General features: G+C 38.5%; 1 protein-coding gene and 1 long non-coding RNA gene across 4 annotated transcripts in view; one reads left to right on the top strand and one right to left on the bottom strand.

The window, feature by feature from the left end:
- CAP2 (cyclase associated actin cytoskeleton regulatory protein 2) overlaps positions 1 to 21,215 on the top strand; it is a 68,269-nt gene extending 47,054 nt beyond the window's left edge. For all 3 annotated transcript variants that reach the window (XM_030265512.4, XM_072924156.1, XM_030265511.4), the window contains 7 exons: positions 183 to 288; positions 13,155 to 13,344; positions 14,197 to 14,372; positions 15,153 to 15,276; positions 15,489 to 15,571; positions 18,128 to 18,268; positions 19,631 to 21,215. In XM_030265512.4, coding sequence (XP_030121372.4) covers positions 183 to 288; positions 13,155 to 13,344; positions 14,197 to 14,372; positions 15,153 to 15,276; positions 15,489 to 15,571; positions 18,128 to 18,268; positions 19,631 to 19,714 — 904 coding nt within the window. In that variant the 3' untranslated portion in view covers positions 19,715 to 21,215. The remainder of the gene's footprint in view (positions 1 to 182; positions 289 to 13,154; positions 13,345 to 14,196; positions 14,373 to 15,152; positions 15,277 to 15,488; positions 15,572 to 18,127; positions 18,269 to 19,630) is intronic.
- Positions 10,068 to 23,423, bottom strand: part of LOC115493771 (uncharacterized) — a 19,375-nt gene continuing 6,019 nt past the window's right edge. The window contains exon 3 of the long non-coding RNA XR_005979571.2: positions 10,068 to 12,545. This is a non-coding gene — a long non-coding RNA (uncharacterized lncRNA). The remainder of the gene's footprint in view (positions 12,546 to 23,423) is intronic.

Raw genomic sequence — 23,423 nt, 5'->3', positions numbered from 1 at the left:
GGATATAGATCTTTGCAATGTAGTAGCTTCAGTCTTTGCAGCACTGGGCTGGTTTGCTGCCTGCTAACTGATTTGTCCATGGCTTTAAGGCAGTCAATGGGTTTTGCCTGCTTTAAGCAAGAGCAGCACTGCTGTCTGTTTTTAAGTACATTCACACATAAATATTGCCTCTGTTTTTACAGTGACACACGCCATGTTGATTGGGTGAAGTCATATCTGAACATCTGGTCTGAGCTTCAAGCTTATATCAAAGAGCATCACACCACAGGTCTCACCTGGAGTAAAACTGTAAGTACTCTTTCTTTCTTCAAGAAGAACCATAAAAAGCCAGTAACCTGTTTGTCTTTTAATGTGGGTCTTTAGTTCAGGAAAAATAAATATCTATGCCAGGAACAGAAGTCATGGTCCATGGATTTCCCAACCAAGCCAATAAACATTTGAAATATAGGTGGAGATGTTCAGGCCATTGTGGTACAAGTTTGGAGGAAGAGAAAAGAATTACTTGGGATTATTATAGCCATAACTCTCCCTGCAAATGGTAAAGAGAAGCAGACACAGTTCTCCGTGCCTGTAGAAGATAGGAACAAGACAAAATGCAAAAAATTGAAGGGCATGTTAGACTAAAGGAAAACTGAGGAGCATATCATGGAAAGAAGAAGGATGGTGGGAAGAATCTGAACAAAGAGAGAGATTTAATAGCAGGGAAGACAAAGACATGGGATACATAACTTCATAGATGGACAGCTTTATAAAACTATTATTTTAGACATACAGAAATAGCTTCTGGAAACAGAGTAAATATAACTGCATACCTAATTATTTATGTTCCTTATATAACCTTCTTCTCTGTGTTACATCTGAGATAATAGCAATGAATATTTTTCTCTAAGAGAGGTATAAACATGAACAATTAATTTTATGTTGGGTATAAATGTAAGAGTTTATGTCCACCATTTACATTGATGCAGTGTTCTATTTTACTTTAATAATGTGCTCATATTTATTATCATATTAGCAGAACTGCTGAAATATATTAAAATAGTAATCAGCCTACTCTTTACTGATACCATCTCCTAAACCTACCATATACTTGCACATGCAGTCTTTCACTTCAAATTTATAATTTCTTAGTGTGAGAACCCCGGGATCGATTCGGGGCTCTCGTGTAGTGGTAAAGTCTCTCCTCCAACCCGTGCTTCCAAAGAAAAACTCTGCAGCCTCTTGTTGTTCGGTCTCAAGGCAGTTTATTGTTGGTTATCTAAAAGATTGTCTTCGCCCGCTGCGGCTGCTTTGGTCAGCGGCCCAGGCAGAGCCACACACACTCCTGACACCCTCACTGTGTGGTGTCTCTATCGTCTCTCTCCCAGCCCAGGGCTGCTGTTATCTTTTATATGATGTATTTTACAGATTTTCCCCAATACCTACTATCTATGTTACAAGGTGCTTTTCTACTCTAAACCAATCTGTGAGTGCCAACATCACCAAGAACATGGAGGCAAGGAAGAAGAAGGAAGAAGAACTGGATCAGGCCCACTTTCCTCCATCTTAGAACTCCTGACCCCCATGTACAAAGTAAAACCCCCCTGTACAGGTGTTAAAACCCCCCTGTACAATACTAAAAAATTTTCCCCTCTAATTTGTAATTACTTCTACTATACCATCTAACCCTCTGTGACCGCTTGTTCCACCTTCAAAGTTGGTAACTCATTCCATGGCTCAAACTCAAAATCCCAGCTGTTTTCAGCTGCTTGCCAGGGTCTAAAATGCTTCTGACCAAGGCCTGGAACCTCTGAAAATGTCTGAGGGACATTTTGAGTTCCGACATCTTAGGTGTACACAAATATCATTATTTTAAAGTGAGTGTCTATTCAGAGAACTAATACAGGTCACCATTTAGTTCTTAAAACGAACAATTTTAAGAACTTGGGAACATAGGGACATGAAGTAGAACTTTCAGATTAATGGCCTTTCAATCCAAACTATTCTGCGATTCTATGAAGTGTACCTTAACATGGAATAAGAGCTGCAACACCCTTCCTGTGAAGACAGACCGAGAGAGTTGGGATTTTTTCAGCCTGGAGAAGAGAAGGCTTCGTAGAGACCTTTTTGGGACCTTGCAATATATAAACTGGGTTTGTGAGAAAGACTGAGAAAGACATTACCAAGGCTTGTAATGACAGGGCAGGGGGCAATAGTTTTAAATTTAAAGACTGGATATAAAGAAGAAATTCTTTATTTTGAGGGTGATGAGACACTGGAACAGGTTGCCCAGAGAAGCTGTGGATGCCCCATGCCTGGAAGTGTTCAAGGCCAGATTGGGTGGGACTCTGATCAAGGTGGTCTATGAAAGGTACCCCTACCTATGGCAGGCGGTTGGAACTGAATGATCTTCAAGGTCCTTTCCAATCCAAACCTTTCCCTGATTCTATGGTACCTGGAAAAGTTTCTTTCTCTCCCCTTCAGTGGAGGTTATAACCATGTAAGAGAATGTAGCTTACTTGTGCTCAGCAACAGACTGCAGCTTTGTCTTTATACCCTTCATGAAACATTGTACAAGGCCGTTCAGTTCTCAAGTTTTTGAGTGCAATTTCAAACACGGGAGGGGCCCGTGATCTTCATGTACCTCTTAGTCTGAAGAAATACAAAAATGCTTGAACATGATAAATTAGAAGCCTGTAATTATTAGCTATGTTGTAGGTTTCTATAGTAAAATTTAAATATTAAACATTATTCTTTTATTTAGTACAAAATTTCACACTTGGTACATGCTGTCCTGTTATGATCAGTGAACGTGAGAAGACCTGATGATTTTTAAATTATTATTACATAAGAAAAGGAATTGTAGTATACACCATTAGCTGAATTAGCCTGAGAATCTGGGACAAAATTCATTCTGTTAATACAGAAAAAGAATAATCTTGACCTTTAATAGAACTTCACAAATATGGAAATAGTGTTATAAAGGTTTGTTACAGCCATTTGATCAAACAGGAGGAGCTCTCAGTGCTGGTGAGTACTGGTAGCCTTACTCGGAAGGGTAGCTGTTGCAAATTATGTTTGACTGATCCTAAAACCAGTACCTCAGCCATTGTGTCTTTATATTTCTCTGTCTTCAGCTGTCCAAGAAATTGCTGAAATCTAGGTGTGACTTGTTTATTTATATTAAGCATAGTTTCCTGCCAACAGTGTTCATTCCATCATGAGTGATAAGCCCATCACTACATGTGAAGTACTGATTTCACTTCACTTCAGATATCACTCATATCTGGAAGTTGTCTTGGAAGTATGCTTCATTTAAATTATCCTTTATGTGATATGAGATTAAATTGCAGATTCATTTTTATGGCTGCATATAGTTTTTTAAGTTTTACTAAATGTGTGTGTAAGAAAATTAGAATCCAGTAAGTTAGCGGGTTGTTTAAATTGCTTAAATGTTATTTAAATATTTCTATGAAGCTTGGTAACAAATACATTCCAGAAAGTAATGAGTTGCTCAAGTGATAATTTCATTCCTGTTATACATTTTAAAATGAGAATAGAAGTCACAGATTCACATTGTGTGAAGTTAAGCATAAAGGTCTTTAGAATCAGGGTCTAGACAAAAAATGTGATATATTTAAAGGCTGTAGATATAGACACAGATGCAGTTTTTATTATTCCAGACACAGTTGTTAATCATTGCACACAGCAGCTTTCACTTACGTGCATAAAAGGAAAAAGCAGTAGTTTGGCAAGGCGTTCACAAAGTGGAACATTTATGGAAGGTAGACATTGGTGTGAAAAAGGTATTTTATTATAGAGGGAGAGAGAAGAGAGAAATGTCTTGGGGCATATAAGTACAGATTTCAAAGTGTATTATACCAATAATTTACCCTTCATATCTGCAGAAGTCAACAAAGCAATGCATGAAGTTCCTATAAAAAGCTCTTAAGTAGCACATTTAGATATTTCTAATGAGAGTGAAGAGTCAGGAAGAATATTAACTACTTCTCTCCTAGCTGTATTGTCAATGCTTGAACTCCAGTAAAATCCCAGGAGCATAAGCCTAGATCAGAGGATTTCCTATGCTTGGGTTTCCAAAAAGGGGATAGAATATTTGAGTTGGTGCTTGGACCCCTAAGCTATGGGTGCTGTATGCTGTGGTGTGCACATTTGTGTCCATGCAATATCCCAAAGCTGTGCCAATTCCAGCCCCCCATACCCTTCCATCAAGCTGCACAGGGCAGCTGCAGCCAGCCTTGGAACAGATCACTAGTACATAGAGGAAAATGTTCCTGGCTCTGGCAGCAGGCACACAGGCAGACACTTCAGAGGAAAGAGAAAGAAATGTCTGAATAAATTAGAAGACAGACACAAAAACAGGTGCAAATGGTTGAAATAATGTCCAAGCAGTCACGTGTGACAATAACAGTTATCTCTCTCTGCTTTATAAAAAGTTTGTGATAAAAACAGATGTTCATGGATTTTTGGATCTAACACAGTTCTGTCTTACTTTGGTTCTGCAAAGATGTGGGACAATATTTTACTTATTAAGGGCACCCTGTTGAAATGTGTGTGACTGTGTGAGGAGAAAGCCAAGGAAATAGTGAAAAATATAGTGTATTTAAGAATACACTTAGAAGGAAATAGTGTAGTTAAGGACCTTTAGACTTTTGTGCATCTGAACCTGTTTTGTTCCTCATGTGGAATGGTGGTACAGAACCAGACTGGACTGTGTGTATTGGCATTTCAAGGCACGATGGATATGGTTAGGATATTTGATGGTACTGTGCTCACAGAACAGAAGTACATATCTAATGTATGTTTGTGAGCAGGATTGTCCCAGAGAGTAAAAGTTCCATGTATTTTCAACAAAATCTAAAATAGTCATTTTCATTCATTGATTGTGCCTATGGCAGAGAAAATACGCTTGTCAGTGCAAGTCAGATGGATCTACAGTATTTCCTTAAAAGTGTAATTTTGTGGTTCATTATCTTGGATGTAAAGTGTCCTTCTGCCTCCTACACCCTGTACTGAGTGGCCATTCACTGTACTCACTACATCTCAATTTAGCCATCTTGACAATGGGGACAATAAGCAATTACCAGCCTAATGGAGATTTGTTTTAATTTGCTACCAGATATGACATTCTTAGATGTCAGTGAGTATTTGGAAAAAGCTGTTGTTACAATGAAGTATTTTAAGTGCCCAAGGTAGCATTTTACCTATGCAGTAATTGTCATTTTTGCTTGCTACATTTTGCTTTGCTTTCTGTCTTTAACAAGCAATCCACAGCTGTAATAGTGACCTGTCCTTTTTCAGTTCTTTCTGATAAAGAGCAAGTGCCTTTTTTCCCCCCTTTTTTTTTTTTTAAGAAGGGATTATCTTAAAGCATAGCATAGCATTCTATTCTTTCTACCCTCCACTTCTTTTTGGTGATGCAAATAAATGAACAGCTGTAATACAAGCTCACAAGAATGCCTAATGAAAAGTTTGTTTGCTACAAGGTCTACATGAGTAATCTGGGGGAAGTGAATCTTCTGCTCCTATTTCTGCAGGTTAACCTTGCAGCAAGAAAACAACCAGCAATAATAAGAGACTGCTGTAGTTTCCATATATCAAATAAGTGTTAATACTCAAATCTTGCTCAAAGATAATTGTCTTGAATGTTGTTATTGCAGGTGGATCTGTACTTAACATTTTGTTCTTCGTATACAATAGTAATTCTGGATGGATTTTACCAGCAGAATACAGAATTTCACTCAAGTAATGAGTGAAATCCTCTCCTCCTTTACAAATCAAAACAACTTAGGATGAAGTCTGCATATCTGTAAAAGCGAATGAGATTTATTTAAATCCTGTTTCCATTGAAGCCAGTATATTCAAGTTTTTTTTTTTTTTCTGAAACGGCATTTTAAAAAAATCTATTACTCCTTAGATAGCACTCTAAAAACATTCTTTAAAAGCTGAAATTCTCCACAAGCTCCACACTGAGAAGTACCATCATAATTCCTACATTAGCCTTACTGAGTGCAATTATCCTAGTCACAGTGCAGACTTAGGCATTTTAGTCTAGTCTAAAATAATTACCTCCAGACATTTTCTTGTAAATTGGCCTGCCTCTCTCCTGTTCTATCAAAACATTTTCCTGTAATACATCATCTCTGTACATATTGATGTGAACAAGCTGCAAAAGACCAACTTCTGCAGGCAAAAGCCTCCTATTATCTGTCCAGTATCTCTTCTGTGCTGTGTTTAGTTTGACCTACTTATCAAGCAGCCATCGTCTGAGCCACTTCACTAAAGCTAAAGGTCAAAACTGTAGTGCCAAATTCCAGCCACAGCTATGACTGCAATCCCAGAGGCCTTATTCAGATAGAAGTAAGGGCAGCATAGATATACCAATTTAGATACCTGTATCTTGGATAAAACATAGACATTTCCACAGTGCTCAGTTTTTTCTCAGTGATAGCCTTTTCTGTATACTTTCCATTCCTTTCTCTATCCTTCCCCATCCCTGTTCCCTATTGCCTTGTATTTTTTTGTTGAAAAAAATTGCATCCCTTAGTTGCAAGTATTTCTTTCTCAGAGAATAGGCAGTGTTCTGGTTTTTGGTACAGGTTCAATTAAAAAACTGGCTATCCTGGCACCTCTACAATAGTAGAGTAGTTGCCTCTTTGGTGGAGACTGTGTCAATGACATCACTGTGCCTTTAAAAGAAAGTATTTTTGCTCTCTTCTTCTAACAGTGGCTGAAAATATTTGTCTTTACTGTATATCAATTGTATTCTCTTAACTTTGACCAAGGACCATTCAGACATGTTAAGGGAAAACCTGGGTGAGGCATGCAGCCTAATCCAGTGGAAAAGGGAGAGGAAATACAAAACTGAAAGTATGAAAAATAGAGAGAAAAGGAAAGATACATCTTTACTATCTTGCTTTACTTTACTATCTTGCTAAAGGGATTGGTCTTCTTCTTAACCAAATTTTTCCATAAGTAAACTATGGTTGAATCTGCCTGTTGGAGCACATTACTTGTTGGCAATTACATTATCATGCAGTCCTCAAATGATTTAGAAGACCATGGCTGTATAAAACATTTCTGGTTGGGTAACTCTGAAGATGTAAGCATATTTTTAAATCCTGAACAGGTGATGAACAGCAAAAGCATATTACAGGGGGCTGCAAAGCTTGAAAACTCTGCAGATAAATAATTCTGCTGAGACTCAGTAACAAGAAAAGAACCTAGCCTGGTTTTTGTTGTTTTGTGTTTTAATTGACAAAGATTACATGGCCTGTAAGTCAGCTGTTTCATCCAGTAAATTGCAGCTCTCTGGGCAGCATAACTCCTTGCAGACAGGTGGCTTAAATAGAGGAGGTAATGGAACTGTTGTGCTAAGCTACTTTTACACAAAAAACACCTTAACAAGAGCTCTGTGCCTCTGAGTCACAGTCCACCTGTTCCCAGAGGTTGTTATGTGATATTTTGAGCTTCACAATTCTTGTCTTTGGCTCTGCATATGTATGGAAAGAACAGTACAGAATTCTATAATAATTTTAGGTGTGAAACTAGGATTACTATAAAGTGGGAGAAAACAGTGATATCCTTCCTTTTTTTTTTTTTTTTTTTGGGGGGGGGGGAAGAATGTATTCCCAGTTAAGATTCCAGTTTGTCTGCTGCCATGAAAAGAAGGCTTTTCAATAAATTAAGGGAGGGATTCCATTATGTCTCTCTAAGCCACCTGTTGCTTCAGCTGCAAATAGATACTTACCTCTTAATAGGAATGACCGATGAAATAGGTACTATATATCATACACACGCATATATCATTTATTTAAATGCATTACATAGATGCTTATAATCTTCTGGCTCAGAGTAAAATCAACCATTGCACTACTAGAAATGCATTTTTCGGGTTCTCCACAGCAGGTTCCCAGCACAAGAACTTTGTTCCCCTCAGTGTCCGTGTTGCACTGTGTCAGCCAAAAGCTGGATCAACACAGAGGAACATTGCAGGTGTTTGTACAGGGTCTGGCACATAAGCCTCTCATATCCCCAGAGATAAGAGTCGCTGACTGGGGCTCCTTGCTGCTGCAGTTCTACAAATATAGTAACAGTGACATGGAAGGCTAACCCAGGAGCTGTTCAGCAAGAATAGCTCAGGAAATAGTAACATCTGTGATAAGACATAAAAAGAAATTCTTACTGTCTCTCAGTAGCTGGGTTCAGACCTGAAGACATGTCAAGCTGCATATGGCCGCTGAAAATTAGTGACAGTGTGGCATCCAGAGCACTTGTGTTACATATGAACAGAATTTTATTTCTCTAACAAGATTGGCTTTGCCCTGTGTTCCAGGGGAAGGAAATCTTTAGGAGAAATGTACTTAACAAGGCCCAGCTTCTCAAAAGCAAAGGGCTTCACTCATCTCTACTGTATTTGAAGGGAATTAAATGAGAATTTCAACCAGGCAGCTATCTCAACATAAACAATCATTTCTTTCTTCCAGCGAGCCAGTTAGGTGAGAAAAAGAAGTGTATGTCACCCCTCTGCCAGTTGTACAAGATGAAGGCAGAAATATAACATACTTTGAGGCTGTACCACAATCCTGTAAACCCTTGCATAGTGACATTTATCAGACCCAGCACTGTGAGCAGCATCAGACACTGTCGCTAAAGGAAGCTTCTCTGCCACAGTCAATGGGAGGCATTTGCTGCAGATAGCCTGGGGCTATCCAGCAAGGAGCAAACCCAGACCCATTCCTGTCACCCCATTTAGAGCATGGCTGGAGGCTGAAGACAGCCCTGAGGCGAAATTTCTGGAATGTTTTATCCGCTACAGAGCTCTTAGTACATGGTCACAGGGCCTGCATCTCCTGTTCCTGATAGGACGTTACTCAGAGAATTACATTTTCCTCCATTTCAAAAAGCTCCAGGAGCACCGAAGCACATCAGGTTCACTATGACGCAGAACTAACAGGTTAAAAGTTACAGCTTACTTTTGTGTTACATTTTCAGAAAGTAAGGACAACTCTATCTGTTCCCCTGATAATTCTCACTAGGGGCATATTTGTAAATAACAGAAAAATGACCACATGAACATGTTAATGGGAGCAGTCAGCTATCAGTATAACTTGATGTGGTGTCTGCAGACACCACAGCATTGAGAACAGCAGCTGTTGCTGAGGCAAATAGCTGAAATAAAAGAGGAAGAAAGGCAGCTTGCAAACAACTGCCTTCACTGGTCCAAATGGCTCCTAATACTTTTTATGTAAAGACACACTGTTGTTAACATCTGCGTGAAGTTAATCTGAAGAGTTGTTTGCAAATAGCAAAGCTGCTAAGCACCTGCTGCTTTAGGATAGATGAACTTTTGTGGGCATGTAACATGCTATTTTATTGCCAGCAGCTCTCCCAAACACCACCCTATACAGAACAGAAATGAATGGACTTTGTGAAGGGAACTTTTGTTGAAATTGGATAGGACTATACACAAGTATTACCAGATACCGGAACAGTTTAAGAGTCTGGTTCAGAAATATTCTAGAGCCTGAGGGTGTAAGTTGTCTTAGAAGAGGAACTGAGGAAAGAAAAGTAATTGCCAGTGATTGAGATTGGTAACTTGGAGGTTCATTTATTAATAGACGTCAAAATGAATTAAAAAAAAAAAAAAACCATCCTGGAAGTACTTCACTTGGCTGATTTTAAGTTGCCCTTTACATCAGTGTGTCTGAGTGCAGCACAGGTCCCATCTTCCTGGCATGCAGGGAATGCAAGAAGTGAAATGTGTATTTTGCATTTCCAGTTCACTTTTGTGCTTTCTGCCCCCTTTTGAGAGTTTCCCTGAGCCACTCTCCCATAAAGAATTTCACCTCGTTTGAAATTTTGTTTGATTTCAGTAAGGTACATTAAAATGGCAAAGAAAAGAAGACTGTAGCCAGAGTTAGACTGTACCCTTCTTCCCAGCAGGTCTGTGCACCCTCTCATTAGTGAGACTTGTCTGTCTTTTCCATGCCATTTTATTTCAATGGGAGATGGTCCTACTGGAGGAGTCTACAGAGCAGTAGATGCAGATGGGAGCAGTTAAACCAGGTACTTTAGAGACTTTTATTCCTGTGATTTGTCTCAATTTTGCCTAGCCTAATGTATGATTAAAATTGTTTGCAGTTTCCAGAATGGCCCTAGATGTTGAAAATAGCATGCTACAATATCAGTTAGCTTGTGTAGCTTAACTCGGGTCTTAAACTAGACAAGATTTTCCATGCAGGAGAAAAGCTAACAACCAGGGTTCAGTCTGTATTTTATTTCTGTGATTGCACAAAATTAAGAGGAAAAGTGGGAAGGGTGATAGAACCTCAGATGTATTTACCTTTTGATAGTGTCTATGTTCTTAATTACATCTAACTCAGAATCTTTTATGCTCAGTGGAGATAACCACTGACTTTGGTGGAGGGACCAGGCTTGTAAAGAAGAGAAGAAGCAGATGGTCAGCATGAGTGCAATGAATACATTTTTTTTCTTACTTTCAAAACCCACTTAAAAGGACTAGAATGTCTTAGCTGCTCAGGTCAAGAATTGAGATTTTTGAGTCGATTTGTTTTTTCATCTGTACTGCTCTAAAAGGAAAAAAGTTTCCCAGATCCTTTTCTACATCTTCAATTTCTTGAAAATAAATATGACAACAATCTCCAGTCATACAAAATCATGTCCAGACTTAACTGGTGTGTTTAAAATCCTTCCTTTTATCCATACTTTGACAAGGAAGTTCTTTCAGAGTTCTGGGAGCGAGATGACCCCCTTCCACAGATAAACCCTTCTGAGTTTTACTTCCATCTCATTACATGGATATTCCCATACTTTAGTTGCCATTTGGGACACTGACTTTGATACACAACTCAGCAGAATTATTTTAGCCCAGAGTGTCCTGCATTGGTCTGTGATGGCCTTGAGTTTGACACTTGAAGCAAAGAGACTGCCAGAGCGACCTACCACTCTGTGTTATATGGAGAATACCCAGATAGCTTCCAGAAATATTTTCTCTAATGCACTTTTGCAGCCTTTGCACAATTCAGGTGGCGTTCATTCCAAGTGGATGTGTGAATCTTACACGAGTTTCTGGAAAATCACAGCACTGTATTGATAGGCAGGTGGAAGCAGGAGGTATTTTTGAGGAATCAGATGTCAGTCTGGAATTTGGCAAGCGGATTTTCATCTCAGACTAAAAGTTATTAGCCACTACCACTACTGCTATTAATTGCCTTTTATAAAGCATACATAATTCATAACTGTATGTTCACACTGTGAATAGTGAGTGCCATTTCTGAGTATCTGAGTGTTTTAAAAAGCCCTGCAAATGCAATGTTCATAATTCTGGATAACCAGGGCATAGTGGATTCAGTTGCTATGGTTGCAGGCAACAGAAGGGAAAGATCTGTATTGCACCTCAGGCAGCAGTAACTGATTGTACCACTAAATCCACATTACATTCTTTTTTTTAAAAAATTACAATAATTCACAGTTCTGCTGACTCTGCTGCAAGTTACTTCACTGGCATTAACAGAGGCAGGGAACAGGCACTATAAATGGAGGGCCCAGTGAAGAAGTTGTCCCCAGCCTAAAACACTGACCTATAATAAGGAAGTATGTAAGCAGAAGCTCTGAGTTAAATGTATCCATGCAACAATGGAATGTCTCTAAAAGCAGTTGACTTTAGTCCCAGTATACCTTGACAATAAATTATAATTGGTTCCAAAAAGAGAATTGTCTCATTTGTTTACATTTGGTCAAAAAGATTTAATAACAAGAAGAGAGCTTATTCCCTTAGGAGATCTTGGATTTTTATTTTGTTTTTAAAGTATATCTGAAGAGTAAGTAAAAAAGGAGCATGTGGATCTCACCCTTTTCCTGTTATCAATTTGGGATTACAGGCCAGGACAAGTTTTACTTTTTAAAAAACAGCTGTAGTTTCCACTCCTGTGAGATGCATGAACCAGATCAATGTTTCAGTTTAGTGGAAAGCAGAAAGAGTAGTACCATAAATGGTTAAAAATATCCTCAGAGGTTAGCTAAGCAGTATCTGTTTCCAGGATGGATTACCAGGGGCGCACTAACAACCTGTATGTCTTAACAAAGGTATTCACTTAGAGGAGCTGTGACTCCGTAAGTTGCTGTAATTTTCCCATTGTATCTGCCCACCTGTTAATATTTGCTGCTGCAATGCACAGTATCTCTGTAGCTAGCTGAACTCATCAGAACCAATCTATTTTTCTCAATAGTTCTGTTAAAAATTCTTTCTGTGCTGCAGAGAGGTAGGATCAGAGTGACACTCAGTGGCAGGATAGTAAAAGTGATTTTCAGATTGTCTTGTAACATCTATTATTAGGATGTTAGGGCAGTCTTATAAAATTTTGGTCAGATAATTATTCATATTCTGTCTTTTTAATAATATTCTATGTAAGAATTGTAATTCAGACCAAAATATGTACTTTTGATTATGGAAACTGAAAGAAAGATTGTGTTACTTACTTTGCCAAGGCCCCCTTTGCTCCTAACTTGTGTGCTGTGATCTCCTGCAACGGAAAAAAAAAAAAAAGGAAAAAAGAATTTAAGAAATTGAACTAAAAACTCAAAAATTGAATTTCAGAATCAAGAGACTTGAATCACCATAATTTTATAATCTGTGGTGTTTGAATCTTTACAGATAACTTGAACACTTCAAAGTATAGCATTTTACATTTTGAATACAATTTATCATGTTCCCTATGTATAACTGACAGTTCATGAACCTCTCAGTTATTTGTGTTGTACCAAAACATTTTCTTTATCTGGAAAAAAACGTGACATTTTCTTTTTTACGTAAGTAAACACTGGAATAAATTACGGAATAGTTAAAGATCTTTAACATCAGCCCTTAGAAATGTTTAACACAAAAATTTTAGGTGGAGTCATTCTACAGTCAGGGTAGAGTGTGGGCTGTCAGTCTTTCCAGCTTTGCTTGCTCCCGTGCAGGGAAGGATTCATAGGATTATATTAAATTATGAAGCCTGAAATTGTCCTGAGCCTGTGGCTTTCTAGAGTCACCGAACCTACAGCATTCAAGGATGTTAGTAAATAAGAGCTATTGTGATACAATGTTCCTTAAACACTGTATGTGAAGTATTTCCCTCTGTCTCAAACAGGGTCCTGTTGCATCCCCCATGTCCATGCGATCTGTTCTAACCAGCGGCTCCTGCCTTTCCCCGCCACCTCCGCCACCGCCTCCCCCGGGACCGCCGCCCATCTTCGATACAGAAACGGCAAAGGACGAAGGAACTGCGTCTCGCTCAGCCCTCTTTGCACAGCTCAACCAGGGAGAGGCAATTACCAAAGGTCAGGAGAAAAGAAATCGAATTGTGGTGCAGGAGTCAAACTACACCAAGAGCTGCTACATTTTTCAGAGCATTTCACAGCTTTCACAGCATTTTTAAAGTTACATCCTAGCAGCTCAGATCCTTCTGAGGCCTGCAATGGTCCGATGGAGGAGGCTGCATACCAAAACGTCCTTTAGAAGCCACAGCACCCAAATAAGTTCAGTATACCTGACATTCACACCATTTAGAGGTATCCTTTTAATTTTAAGGCAGCCAAGCTGAGTATCTTCAGCCCCCAGAAGCTGGTCAGCCTCTTAAGTTGCAATTACAATAAAGTTTTATCCCTCTTTCTGACTCACATTGAGTGTGCAAACCTGTGTCAAAATGTCTTACATGTCAGGTGAAATAAAGCTTTTTGTATTAATATTGGAAAGTTGTAATTTAGGTATATATCTGTGAATTTAAATACATATGATTGATATATATATGCATTAATGCTGAAGGGATAGATCAAGTATTGTCATAAGTTAGAAAAATAAACTCTGTTTTATGGATGGAAAGACATTATACCACAAGAACTTGCTACAGACAGAGAGGGATCTAGAAGACATTGAGGGATTTTCTGTTGAACATACTAAGAGCCCATCCACAGTAGAAGAGTTTTTATATGATCTGCTAAAAGTATGTCAACAGTTGCACTTCAGGTTGTTACCCAGGTAAACCTTGAGGAAATTAAAAAAAAAAAAAAAAAGTAATTTCAGAGAATAACATAACACAACTACAAACAAACTTCTCATGCTTCAATAAGAGCACTTTTAGGATTGAAAAATAGACTCTCTTTCACAAGCACCCTTTCTTTTTGGCTTTTTAGGGCTTCGACATGTCTCTGATGACCAGAAGACTCACAAGAACCCCAGCCTACGTGCCCAAGGTCCACCTGTTCGTTCTCCAACAAAAAGCCATACTCCAAGTCCTACCTCTCCCAAGAATTCCCCACAGCAGAACCATGCCCCTGTCTTAGAGCTAGAGGGAAAGAAGTGGAGAGTGGTGAGTTCCAGTCACACCTCTGAATTTCACTTTGCACATTGCAAACCAGGAGGAGCAGTGAAACATCTTGTCTGTCATTAACATGCAACAAAACAAAGTTAAAACTAAAATGGGCTGAGTCTTCCATTTCTCTGCATTGCTACAGTTCAGCTTTTACTATTCTGTAGAATCTTAAGTAAATTCATTTGTCTCTGAGAATCACGTATTAATTCATCTCACTGGAGAATGTCAGAACCAGCATATAAATTCCTTGCAAAATCAGACAATGCCCCAGAACACCAATTAAAATCCCTTTTTGCAGGCCATTCCTGTGAATGAGAGAGAACAGTCATCACAGACCACACTCTCCAGTTTCCCTAGCCAATAGAATTATACATTTATATTTAATTGCCCATTCCATGCAAGCATGTCTTCCGTGCTTAAAAGTAGAGGAGTGTTTTCCTTTTGCCCAATCTACAGATGGAAAAAGGAGATTTTTTTAAAAGTTTGGGTGTTAATTTATGTAGGCATACATCAAAGAATCTCTGAATGAAAATTGATGTGACTGTGTTGGTTAAGAGAGAGCGGAAAGAATATGCAGTTTAGTCATGCAGAAGGTTATATACACAGTCAGTGTATATTACAGTGGAGTCCAGTTTGCATAAGGTGCAGTCACCATTTGCCTGTGTAATGTTGTTACCATTCTACTACTTGGATCTCTCCTTGTGGATCCCTAGCCTTTCCTGGACATCCATGGAATTTAATTGTTCTTTTAATCCTGGTGACTTTCTTTTGTAATAGGAATATCAAGAGGATAAGAATGACCTGGTCATTAACAACACTGAACTCAAGCAAGTGGCCTATATTTTTAAGTGTAACAAATCTACACTTCAGATAAAAGGAAAAATCAACTCAATTACTATTGGTGAGTGGGTAGCTCAGCTGGGCTTCAAGTTACAATCTTGAAAAAACTGACTTATGTGATTAATAATGCATCTGAATCATTCCATTCATTTAATGATTGATTACGAAAGTAAAGTCGTAGTGCAGGACTGGGAATTTTCATAGTCAGCGTAGCATGTGTGCATGTATTTGCTTTTTTCTTGCTTTTCTTATTTATGATTGTTTTTATTTTAGACAACTGTAAAAAGTTTGGCCTTGTGTTTGACAATGTTGTGGGAATCGTGGAAGTGATCAACTCCAGGGATATTCAGATTCAGGTAAATATCCAATTGAGAGATGAAGACCAACCTAGAACAAGTGGGGAGGAAAAAACCCAACATATAGCTACAAGAGATTTTCAAAACTCACAAAGCACAACAAAAGTAAGAAGTATCTAAATAGATCTTTATATGCTTTAAATTCTGCTGATGTTTTTAAAATATGCTTGTGAAAACTATTTACTATCACTGAACAAACCTCCCGTAGCCCAGTGCCTTCTGGTTCTGGTGAAGCTGAGAGATCTGTACACTGGCAGAACTGTTACTTCTGTCCCTGATCTGCTTGCTTTCATGGTAAGCAACTCCCAGCTCTTGAATGTTCAGTGGTGCTTACAGAAGAAATTCTAGCCCTTAGCTAATTGATTTCTTAGTGCACAAGATTTTTTTCTTTTCTTACCCTATCAATGGAAATGTTCAAATAGACTGTCAAGTGCTATAACAAAAAAGTAGGTGCTGGGATTCCAAAAAATCTCCCTGGCCAGTGATGTGACACTTTATATAACTAAGTAATGTACTTATTTGCCGTCAAAAAGCTTAATCAGAGATCATCTTTCTTGTGATCCTTGTGAAAAGAAAATACATATTTTAAATCTGTAGTTGCCCTCTCTGCTGGGGGATACTTGTTTGTACTGCTCAGAATACACAGTCTACCTGACATTTGCAGCACTTCAGTCATCCTGTTCCACAGAGGTCTAACTACCTGCTCTAATATTGCATTGTGTCTGACACACACAGTGTAATCTCAAGAAGACACTCCAGGACATATTATTTTAAGTGAAAAAGAAATGTTAATTATTATATTAAACTGCCACTCTTAAAAATGAGGTCTTTTGCTTAAGAGGCTGTGCCTGCTATATGACATTAGACAGTCCTGCTCCATGCTTCAGAAATAATGGTCACAGCCACCACATGGAATAGGAGCAAGATGTGGTTTTTATATTTTGAACCTTATGCAAGTGACTGACATTGCTACCAACTGTGCATTATTTTCTGAACTGTAACAATCAGTTTTTTTCATGATCACTACGTGTCTTTTTACAGCAGAGGAGGCAGTTAATTAAGGATCCCAGGCACTTATTGGAGCAGTTTTAAAATAATTGTATTATTTTAAATCATTACCTCCTAAAGTATTCATGAAAGCTGAAAAATTTGTATGTAATAAATAGCAAAGCCTCAGCTTGCTAATACTCAAATGAATTTTAAATACCTTTTATAAGAATCAAAATTCTTAGAATCAAAATTGAGCATGTTCTATGAATATTGCAGAAGGCTCCTATGCATGTTATGGAGCAGAATGGGGATCCACTTAAGAAGGCAGGATCTGGTTATATGCTATATGCTGCCTGAATCAGGCACCTCCCACAGGCCTGGCATATGCCAAGTGCTAAGCACCTCAGCTTTCTCAGTAATTTGAAGACCAGAGTTCTTCAGGTCCAAATACATGATATGTTAATGCAACAGATTTCAGTAAATTAATCTTACAGATTTTGCTATAGTAACTTCAGTGCCATATTGCTCCTCTCTCCTTTATCTCAGTGGTATATCTTTTCTTGCCAGATGTTTGCAAACATTTTTAAACACCCCTTCCTTCTGTTCTCCATTGCATCAGAACCCATTTAAGAAGACAACTTTAGATGCATTGATCCACTGTGTAGCTCAGACTTCAGGATAAGGGTGGGATGCAAGAGGACAGACCACTTGGTTTACTGCCACATTTAAGGAACTGAAGTTGAAAGATATTCTTTAATTAAGTGATGGGAGACACTCTCATTAACAAGTACATCTCTGTCATGTGCTGTCACTGTTCTATGGATTAGGATAATCTCTGGTGTTTTGATGTCCAGAGTATATTGCCATCCTTGCTAGAGAGGGCAGGAGAAGGAATTTTTAATGACAAAAAGTGAGTCAGACTGTTAGCCATGAAGAAATCTTTCAATCTGTAAAACTGTAAACAAGAAAATATTTCCCTTCCTCGCCTCAAGTAAATCTTTTGCTTGCTCTTAAAGAGACATACAAAATAGTTTTAGAGATTTAATTAAATTGATCTTGGTACCTATTTAGAACTGTAGCTTGCCTGAAGAGGATGAGAACCCTTTCCTGTTGGGTGTTGCAAGAGCAACATCTTCAGAGATCTTGAAATCTTCAGAGTGTATTACAAATCCCTTGTTGAGTACTACTTTATGCTGGGATCTTTCCTTTGCCCTTGAAGTTTACATGTTTGACTTCTTAGCCAATACTCACTGCTGAACAAGGTGAACACTGCCTAAATATCAGCACGAAAGTGTCATTGAAATTAGCAAGAATCCGAGAAGTACTATCATCAAAGTGTATATTGAAAGCTTGCTGTATATTACAGGTTTGCTGTTGTATACAGGTCTTTGTTACCACCACCAACAAATTTGTGTCCAACAAATCAAATCAAAGCATCACACAGGCAGGTGACACACAGATCAGATGCTGGTGGCCAAAATTAGATCTAGAAGGCAATGAGGATTTTATTAACAGTATCTCTGTTTGCATTTTAAGATTTGATGTTAAGTAGATTTTATTTTGCAGGTGATGGGGAAAGTGCCAACTATTTCTATTAACAAAACAGAAGGCTGCCACATCTACCTCAGTGAGGAGTCATTGGATTGTGAGATTGTGAGTGCCAAGTCATCTGAGATGAACATTCTCATCCCCCAGGGTGATGATTATGTGAGTGAGATACTTTTTTATTTTCCTTTCTGTTTCATACTAGCCTTGGCAGTTAGGCTGCTTAACTTAAGCTGCTAGGAAAGAAATTGATGTAACACATATAATTGTGTCACCAAAAAAATTATCCAAAACAATTTCATTTCTATGTGCCTGTATCTCAGGAGGAAGAATTCCTGATTTTCTGGGGCACAAAGTAATTTCAGAGATCAGAAATTATGTCTTTCCATTCTGATCAATAATGGCTTCATGTCCTATCCATCTGATCTTCTTTTTTTAGTATCTAAACATAATCAGCCAAAGAAATTAACTTCACAGAAGAACACTTAAGTCTGAAGATGATGAGGCTAAAACTAAGACAAATGTAATAATACTACAGGTGAAATAATACAGTATAATATAATTGTTTTTTCTAAAGCTATTTATACATGGGTAACAGCTGTAGTACTTTGTACTATTTTGAACATATGTCCTTAAAAGTCACTTAAACTGGTGCATTTTTCCAGTTCCTTTCCCATTCTAGTAAAATTTCCATACTGTGCACAGTGGCATTTCTAGTAAAGTCATGCTCTGTCACTTCACACACAAGCAGGCAAAATGTGCTCCTAATAGTTCCCTGGTGTCTTCAGCAAAGTAGAATTGAAATTGCTGTGCATAGACAGAACTTAAATTTCTTGTTAGTCTTTTGGGCTGGAATTTAATACAGGGGTTTAGGCTTTATAAAATAAAACGTGTAATGAGAACTTTTGTGCTTCACATTTCCAAAAGTGACTGCTGCATGCCTTTACTTTACTGTAGACTTTTACTTTTAGACTGGATGCCTTTATTCAGACAAGTAAAAATTTGTAGAATCAAAGAGCACTTTATTTGATGTTATGCTTCATTTTGTGTAGCCCACAAAGGATGCTGACTATTTTGAAGTGTATCACACTTAAAATGACTGGGGGTTTTTATTTTATTTCATTCTTCCATATTACAGTATTGCTTTTGTCCTTAAAATTAGAATCCTGGCTTAATATCCACATCTAAATTCTCTCTACTATCTTCCAACCCAGACATCAATGGAATCTGAAGTCATTTCTGACATGAGGCTTATTTACTTAGTTGATGCAGATAATGGTGTGAGAGAAATTATTGCAAAGTCGTACCATACCAAGGCTATTTGAAACTGGGTAGCAATCAGGCTTTTTCCTGTGTGGCATTGTAAAATAACTTCCTAGGGTAATGAAGAAGGCTTCTCTCTAATCCTGGCATGTCTGAGCTATCAATGCTTTTGCAGTCATGTAGAAATAATAGTATTCCACCAGTTTTCATGAGATATCCCCTGTTTGTTTAACCATCATTGTTGCTTTTGTTTCCTACCAGAAAGAATTTCCGGTTCCTGAACAGTTCAAGACTGCATGGGATGGATCTAAGTTGGTCACTGAACCTGCAGAGATTGTGGGTTGACTTCCTCACACACAGAGCACTTGCTGACCACGGCTAGACTGCGGCCAGCACACACAAAGCAGTAATGTAAAGAACTAGAGGTAGCAGGAGTTCATGCTGCTCTCATAGGCCTTCAAGCATTAGCTCTGCATGCTAGGAACAATAACACATCTGGCACCCTTTTGTTAGGTAGCCTGGTCCTGGTCATGTCTCCACACAGTTTGCCTTCACATACAATTTTAATTCTGAATGGGAATGCAATAGGTTAAACCCCCCACCCTCCAGTCACATTATTGGTTTGAAATTTTGTATACATTAAGCCAACATACTGCATGATAACACTTTTTTTTTATCATCTTGCTTCAGTGCATTCCTTTTTGTATTTCTGCTAATTCAAAAACAGCATTAAGACTATAAGGTGTTTATTTTTGCCTATTAAGCAATTCCTGTATGATGCAGTAAAAATGTACCTGTAGAAAGTATGCAGTTTCTTGCAGTACTGTGGCAATCATAATGTGTTTCATTTCAAACAAGCAAAAAAGGACAACTTTTACCACAGCAATACATTTTGCTAACTGAAAATGAAAAAAAAAATCTGGTAGTTTAATCAAAAACATTTTTAATATGCATATTTAGAAGATCGCAATTTTCTGTGAAGTAAGATTTTACTGTGGTTCACAGACTTGCTGTTGCCCTCCCATTTCTTGCAAATTAGTAATTCTTTCTAAGGTAGGGTCTCATCAATGCTAAAACCTTGCAGGAAAGTACTTGAAGGTTTTTTGTTCCTTGGATTTCTTTTTTTTTTTCCCCTTTTTTTGTTTTGGTGACACAAACTCTCAGTTTTTAAAATTTCACGGTTTATCTTGCATCTTATACTGAAAACCAAGGAAGACAGACACATCTGATACCAGCTAGTTTCCCTTACTAATAAAGTTTCTTTAAAATATTTGTATTGTAACTCATCTTGTTCATTAAAAGTATCATCCTCAGTGTTTTTCCCCACATTTGTAGGAGTTACTAAGTTTCAAATACATTCACAAAGCAAAGCCATAGATTTATGCCATACTACTTCTGAGCCCAAATAAAGGGGTAATTTCTGGTTTAGCCCTTTGACTCTACAGTCCCTACGCTTTTTTTTTTAACAAAGATGGAGTATTGTATACATTTGTACTATTTCAGCACATAGTACAAATAAAACTTAAAAAATTTTAAAAGTCAGTTTATGTTTTTGATCACTTGTAATACTTTGTATCAGTGAAATCACAGTGAGATGCTTGCAGAGCTAGTTCCAAGCTAAACTTTGTGCCTAACTTACCTTGAAAGTACATTAACTCTTAAGGGTTTTTAATTATACCTTTGATTGTAAACCCTATACAATACAACCAGTAGTGCTCATTCCTTACGGTTTTGCTATCTGATGTTTAACCTATGTGTATAATTGTGTTTGCTTTAATATATATCATTTTTTCAACAAGTAAACTTCTTATGAAATAAAAACGAAAATGTACTTGTTTAAAAAAAACCAAGTTGTTCAGACCTTAACCTATGACACTATTTGTCCTATAGGCTTTCTCTTCCTTAAACCCTGTTTCAAAAGCTGGAGAAAAAGTAGTTTCTCCTCCCATTTCACTAAAATATCACCACTTTTGCTGCCATAATCCATCTCACAGTGAGTAGAGGATATTCTGTATGCTGGCACGTAAACTTGAAGTGTCATGCACATAACTTTGGTGACAACCAGCAAATTGAGCTTTTCATGATTCTCACTTGTAGGTACACCTGTATGTTCAAGGGATTATGTCTAGGGAGATGTCATGGTTTGACACGGGAAGAGAATTTTTTTTCAGAAGGAAAAAGTTCACCAGTCAGGGGTCAGGTTTAGATACTGACACTTGGAATGACCAATTGAAGGTAGACACGCCTCTGAGAACACAGAGGGGTTAAAAGCGAAATTCCCAGGAGGACTCGTCCTTCTTTGGTTCCGGTCACCGCATGGTACGGACCTCTCCCCTGCCCAGCCCGGGCTGGGTGGGGGAGGGGAGCCATGCGGCCTGTGGAGGTAGGCCCAAGGGTGAAAGATGCAACCAGACCTGGCCCCCTGCAGATGGAAGAGTGGAGAAATCTAAGATGTCTCCGCTCCCCCCAGAGTCTCTCTATCTCCCAAGAAAGAAAAAGAGACAGAGACTCGGTAGTTTTATCAGCAGTTCGCCGCAGGGAAAGAGAAGAGCGGGGGGGGGCCACAAAGTGCCCAGCCGGGCTGTGGGAGCTGGAGCCTGGGCAGCGAGCCATCCTTAGGAGTTGGGACTTTTAACCCTTCCTGAGAAATGAAGGCTTTATAAAATATTACTCCTCCTGAATTTGAAGAAAAGAGAGACAGCTTGAAACCTCAGATGTTTAGAGAAGAAGGTTGGGGGCAGATGATAAAGTAGCCTTTAGCTAAACTCTGCTTGTTTACCATAGACTGAACCACTCTTTTCTTTCAAGAGAGACTGCATTTTAGGGGGATGCATTGGTGGGCCAAGAGACCTTCTGCAGCAACTACCAATTTTAAAGTAGACAGAGAGAAAGCTGAGGAGAGTGTGAAGATGCCCTCCATCTTCAAAAAGAAGAGAAAGCGATCTCTGTCTTTTGGACCCTCGGCCCCAGGGGAAAATGGGGAAGACTCTAGTCCCAAATTGTGATACTAGACTGTTATTCCTAGTAGTCCTTAGCAAAACATCCTTAAAGGAGCCCTATAAGCAGTCTCTGTCCATGCACGGTAGTGAGAACACTGTGACATGGAGAGAAGAAAGTCACACTAGCCGGTGTATCTGGGCGGTGCCACGTATAACATTGGAAACACAAAGGGTGGCAGTTGTGTTTCCTAGGAAGATCTATGGTTGCAAGAGAGACTCCTCTCTTCCCCGATGAACTCAATATTGATTATATTGAAGAGTAAAAACTTGATCAAAAATCCAAATGAATCTCGCTGGAGTTTGGTGGAGTTGGGTGGAGGGAGGAGAAATGTTTTGAAAGGTTTTCATTTCGAATTTTGTGTGTTTTTTTTCTTTCCTTTCTTTTCCTTTTATAGTAGTAGTAGTAGTAGTGTAATAAAGTTTTTTTCTTTTGTTATTAAGTTTAGCCTGCTTTGCTCTGTTCTTGATCACATTTCACAGCATTTAGTTAATAAATTGTATTTTCATGGGGCGCTGGCATTGTGCCAGCGTCAAACCATGACAGGAGATCATCATGATGTAGTGCAAGTTGGTATGATTTGCCTTATATTTTTACCTTTTCCTGTTGTTTCTCTATATGGCTTCAATCACAAGTGGTCCACTCCATATATCACTTGGATGTGCCTCATCTCTGAAGAATGGGCATCACATACTTGTCATGCCAAAAAGGATTGTTGAGGGGTTGTTTAGTCCTTAAATCATAATTGTAACGTGTTCCACAAAATAATCTCCTTCTGGAGGATTCTGGCCTGAGATACTGACTCTTCCTTTCATACAGCACCAAAGAGGGGACAAGGCATTATGCAGCAGCAGGATGCCACTTACTGCTTTGGAGGTAAGACACAAACCAAGTATCAAATCCTGATGATAAACAGAAAGCAGCAAGACAGCCCTGAATCACTACACAGGCAATTTCTTATAGTTCCTCTGAAGGATTTAATTCCCCCATTAAATACAAAGTCTGTGAAGGCTGATCTGATTCTTCTTTAAACATTTGAAGGCAAACTCCTTCATGG

Source organism: Taeniopygia guttata, chromosome 2 (assembly GCF_048771995.1).
Source record: "Taeniopygia guttata chromosome 2, bTaeGut7.mat, whole genome shotgun sequence".
NCBI lineage: Eukaryota > Metazoa > Chordata > Aves > Passeriformes > Estrildidae > Taeniopygia > Taeniopygia guttata.
The sequence above is the reverse complement of the archived record's forward strand: the minus strand, read 5'-3'. Positions and strand labels throughout refer to the sequence as shown.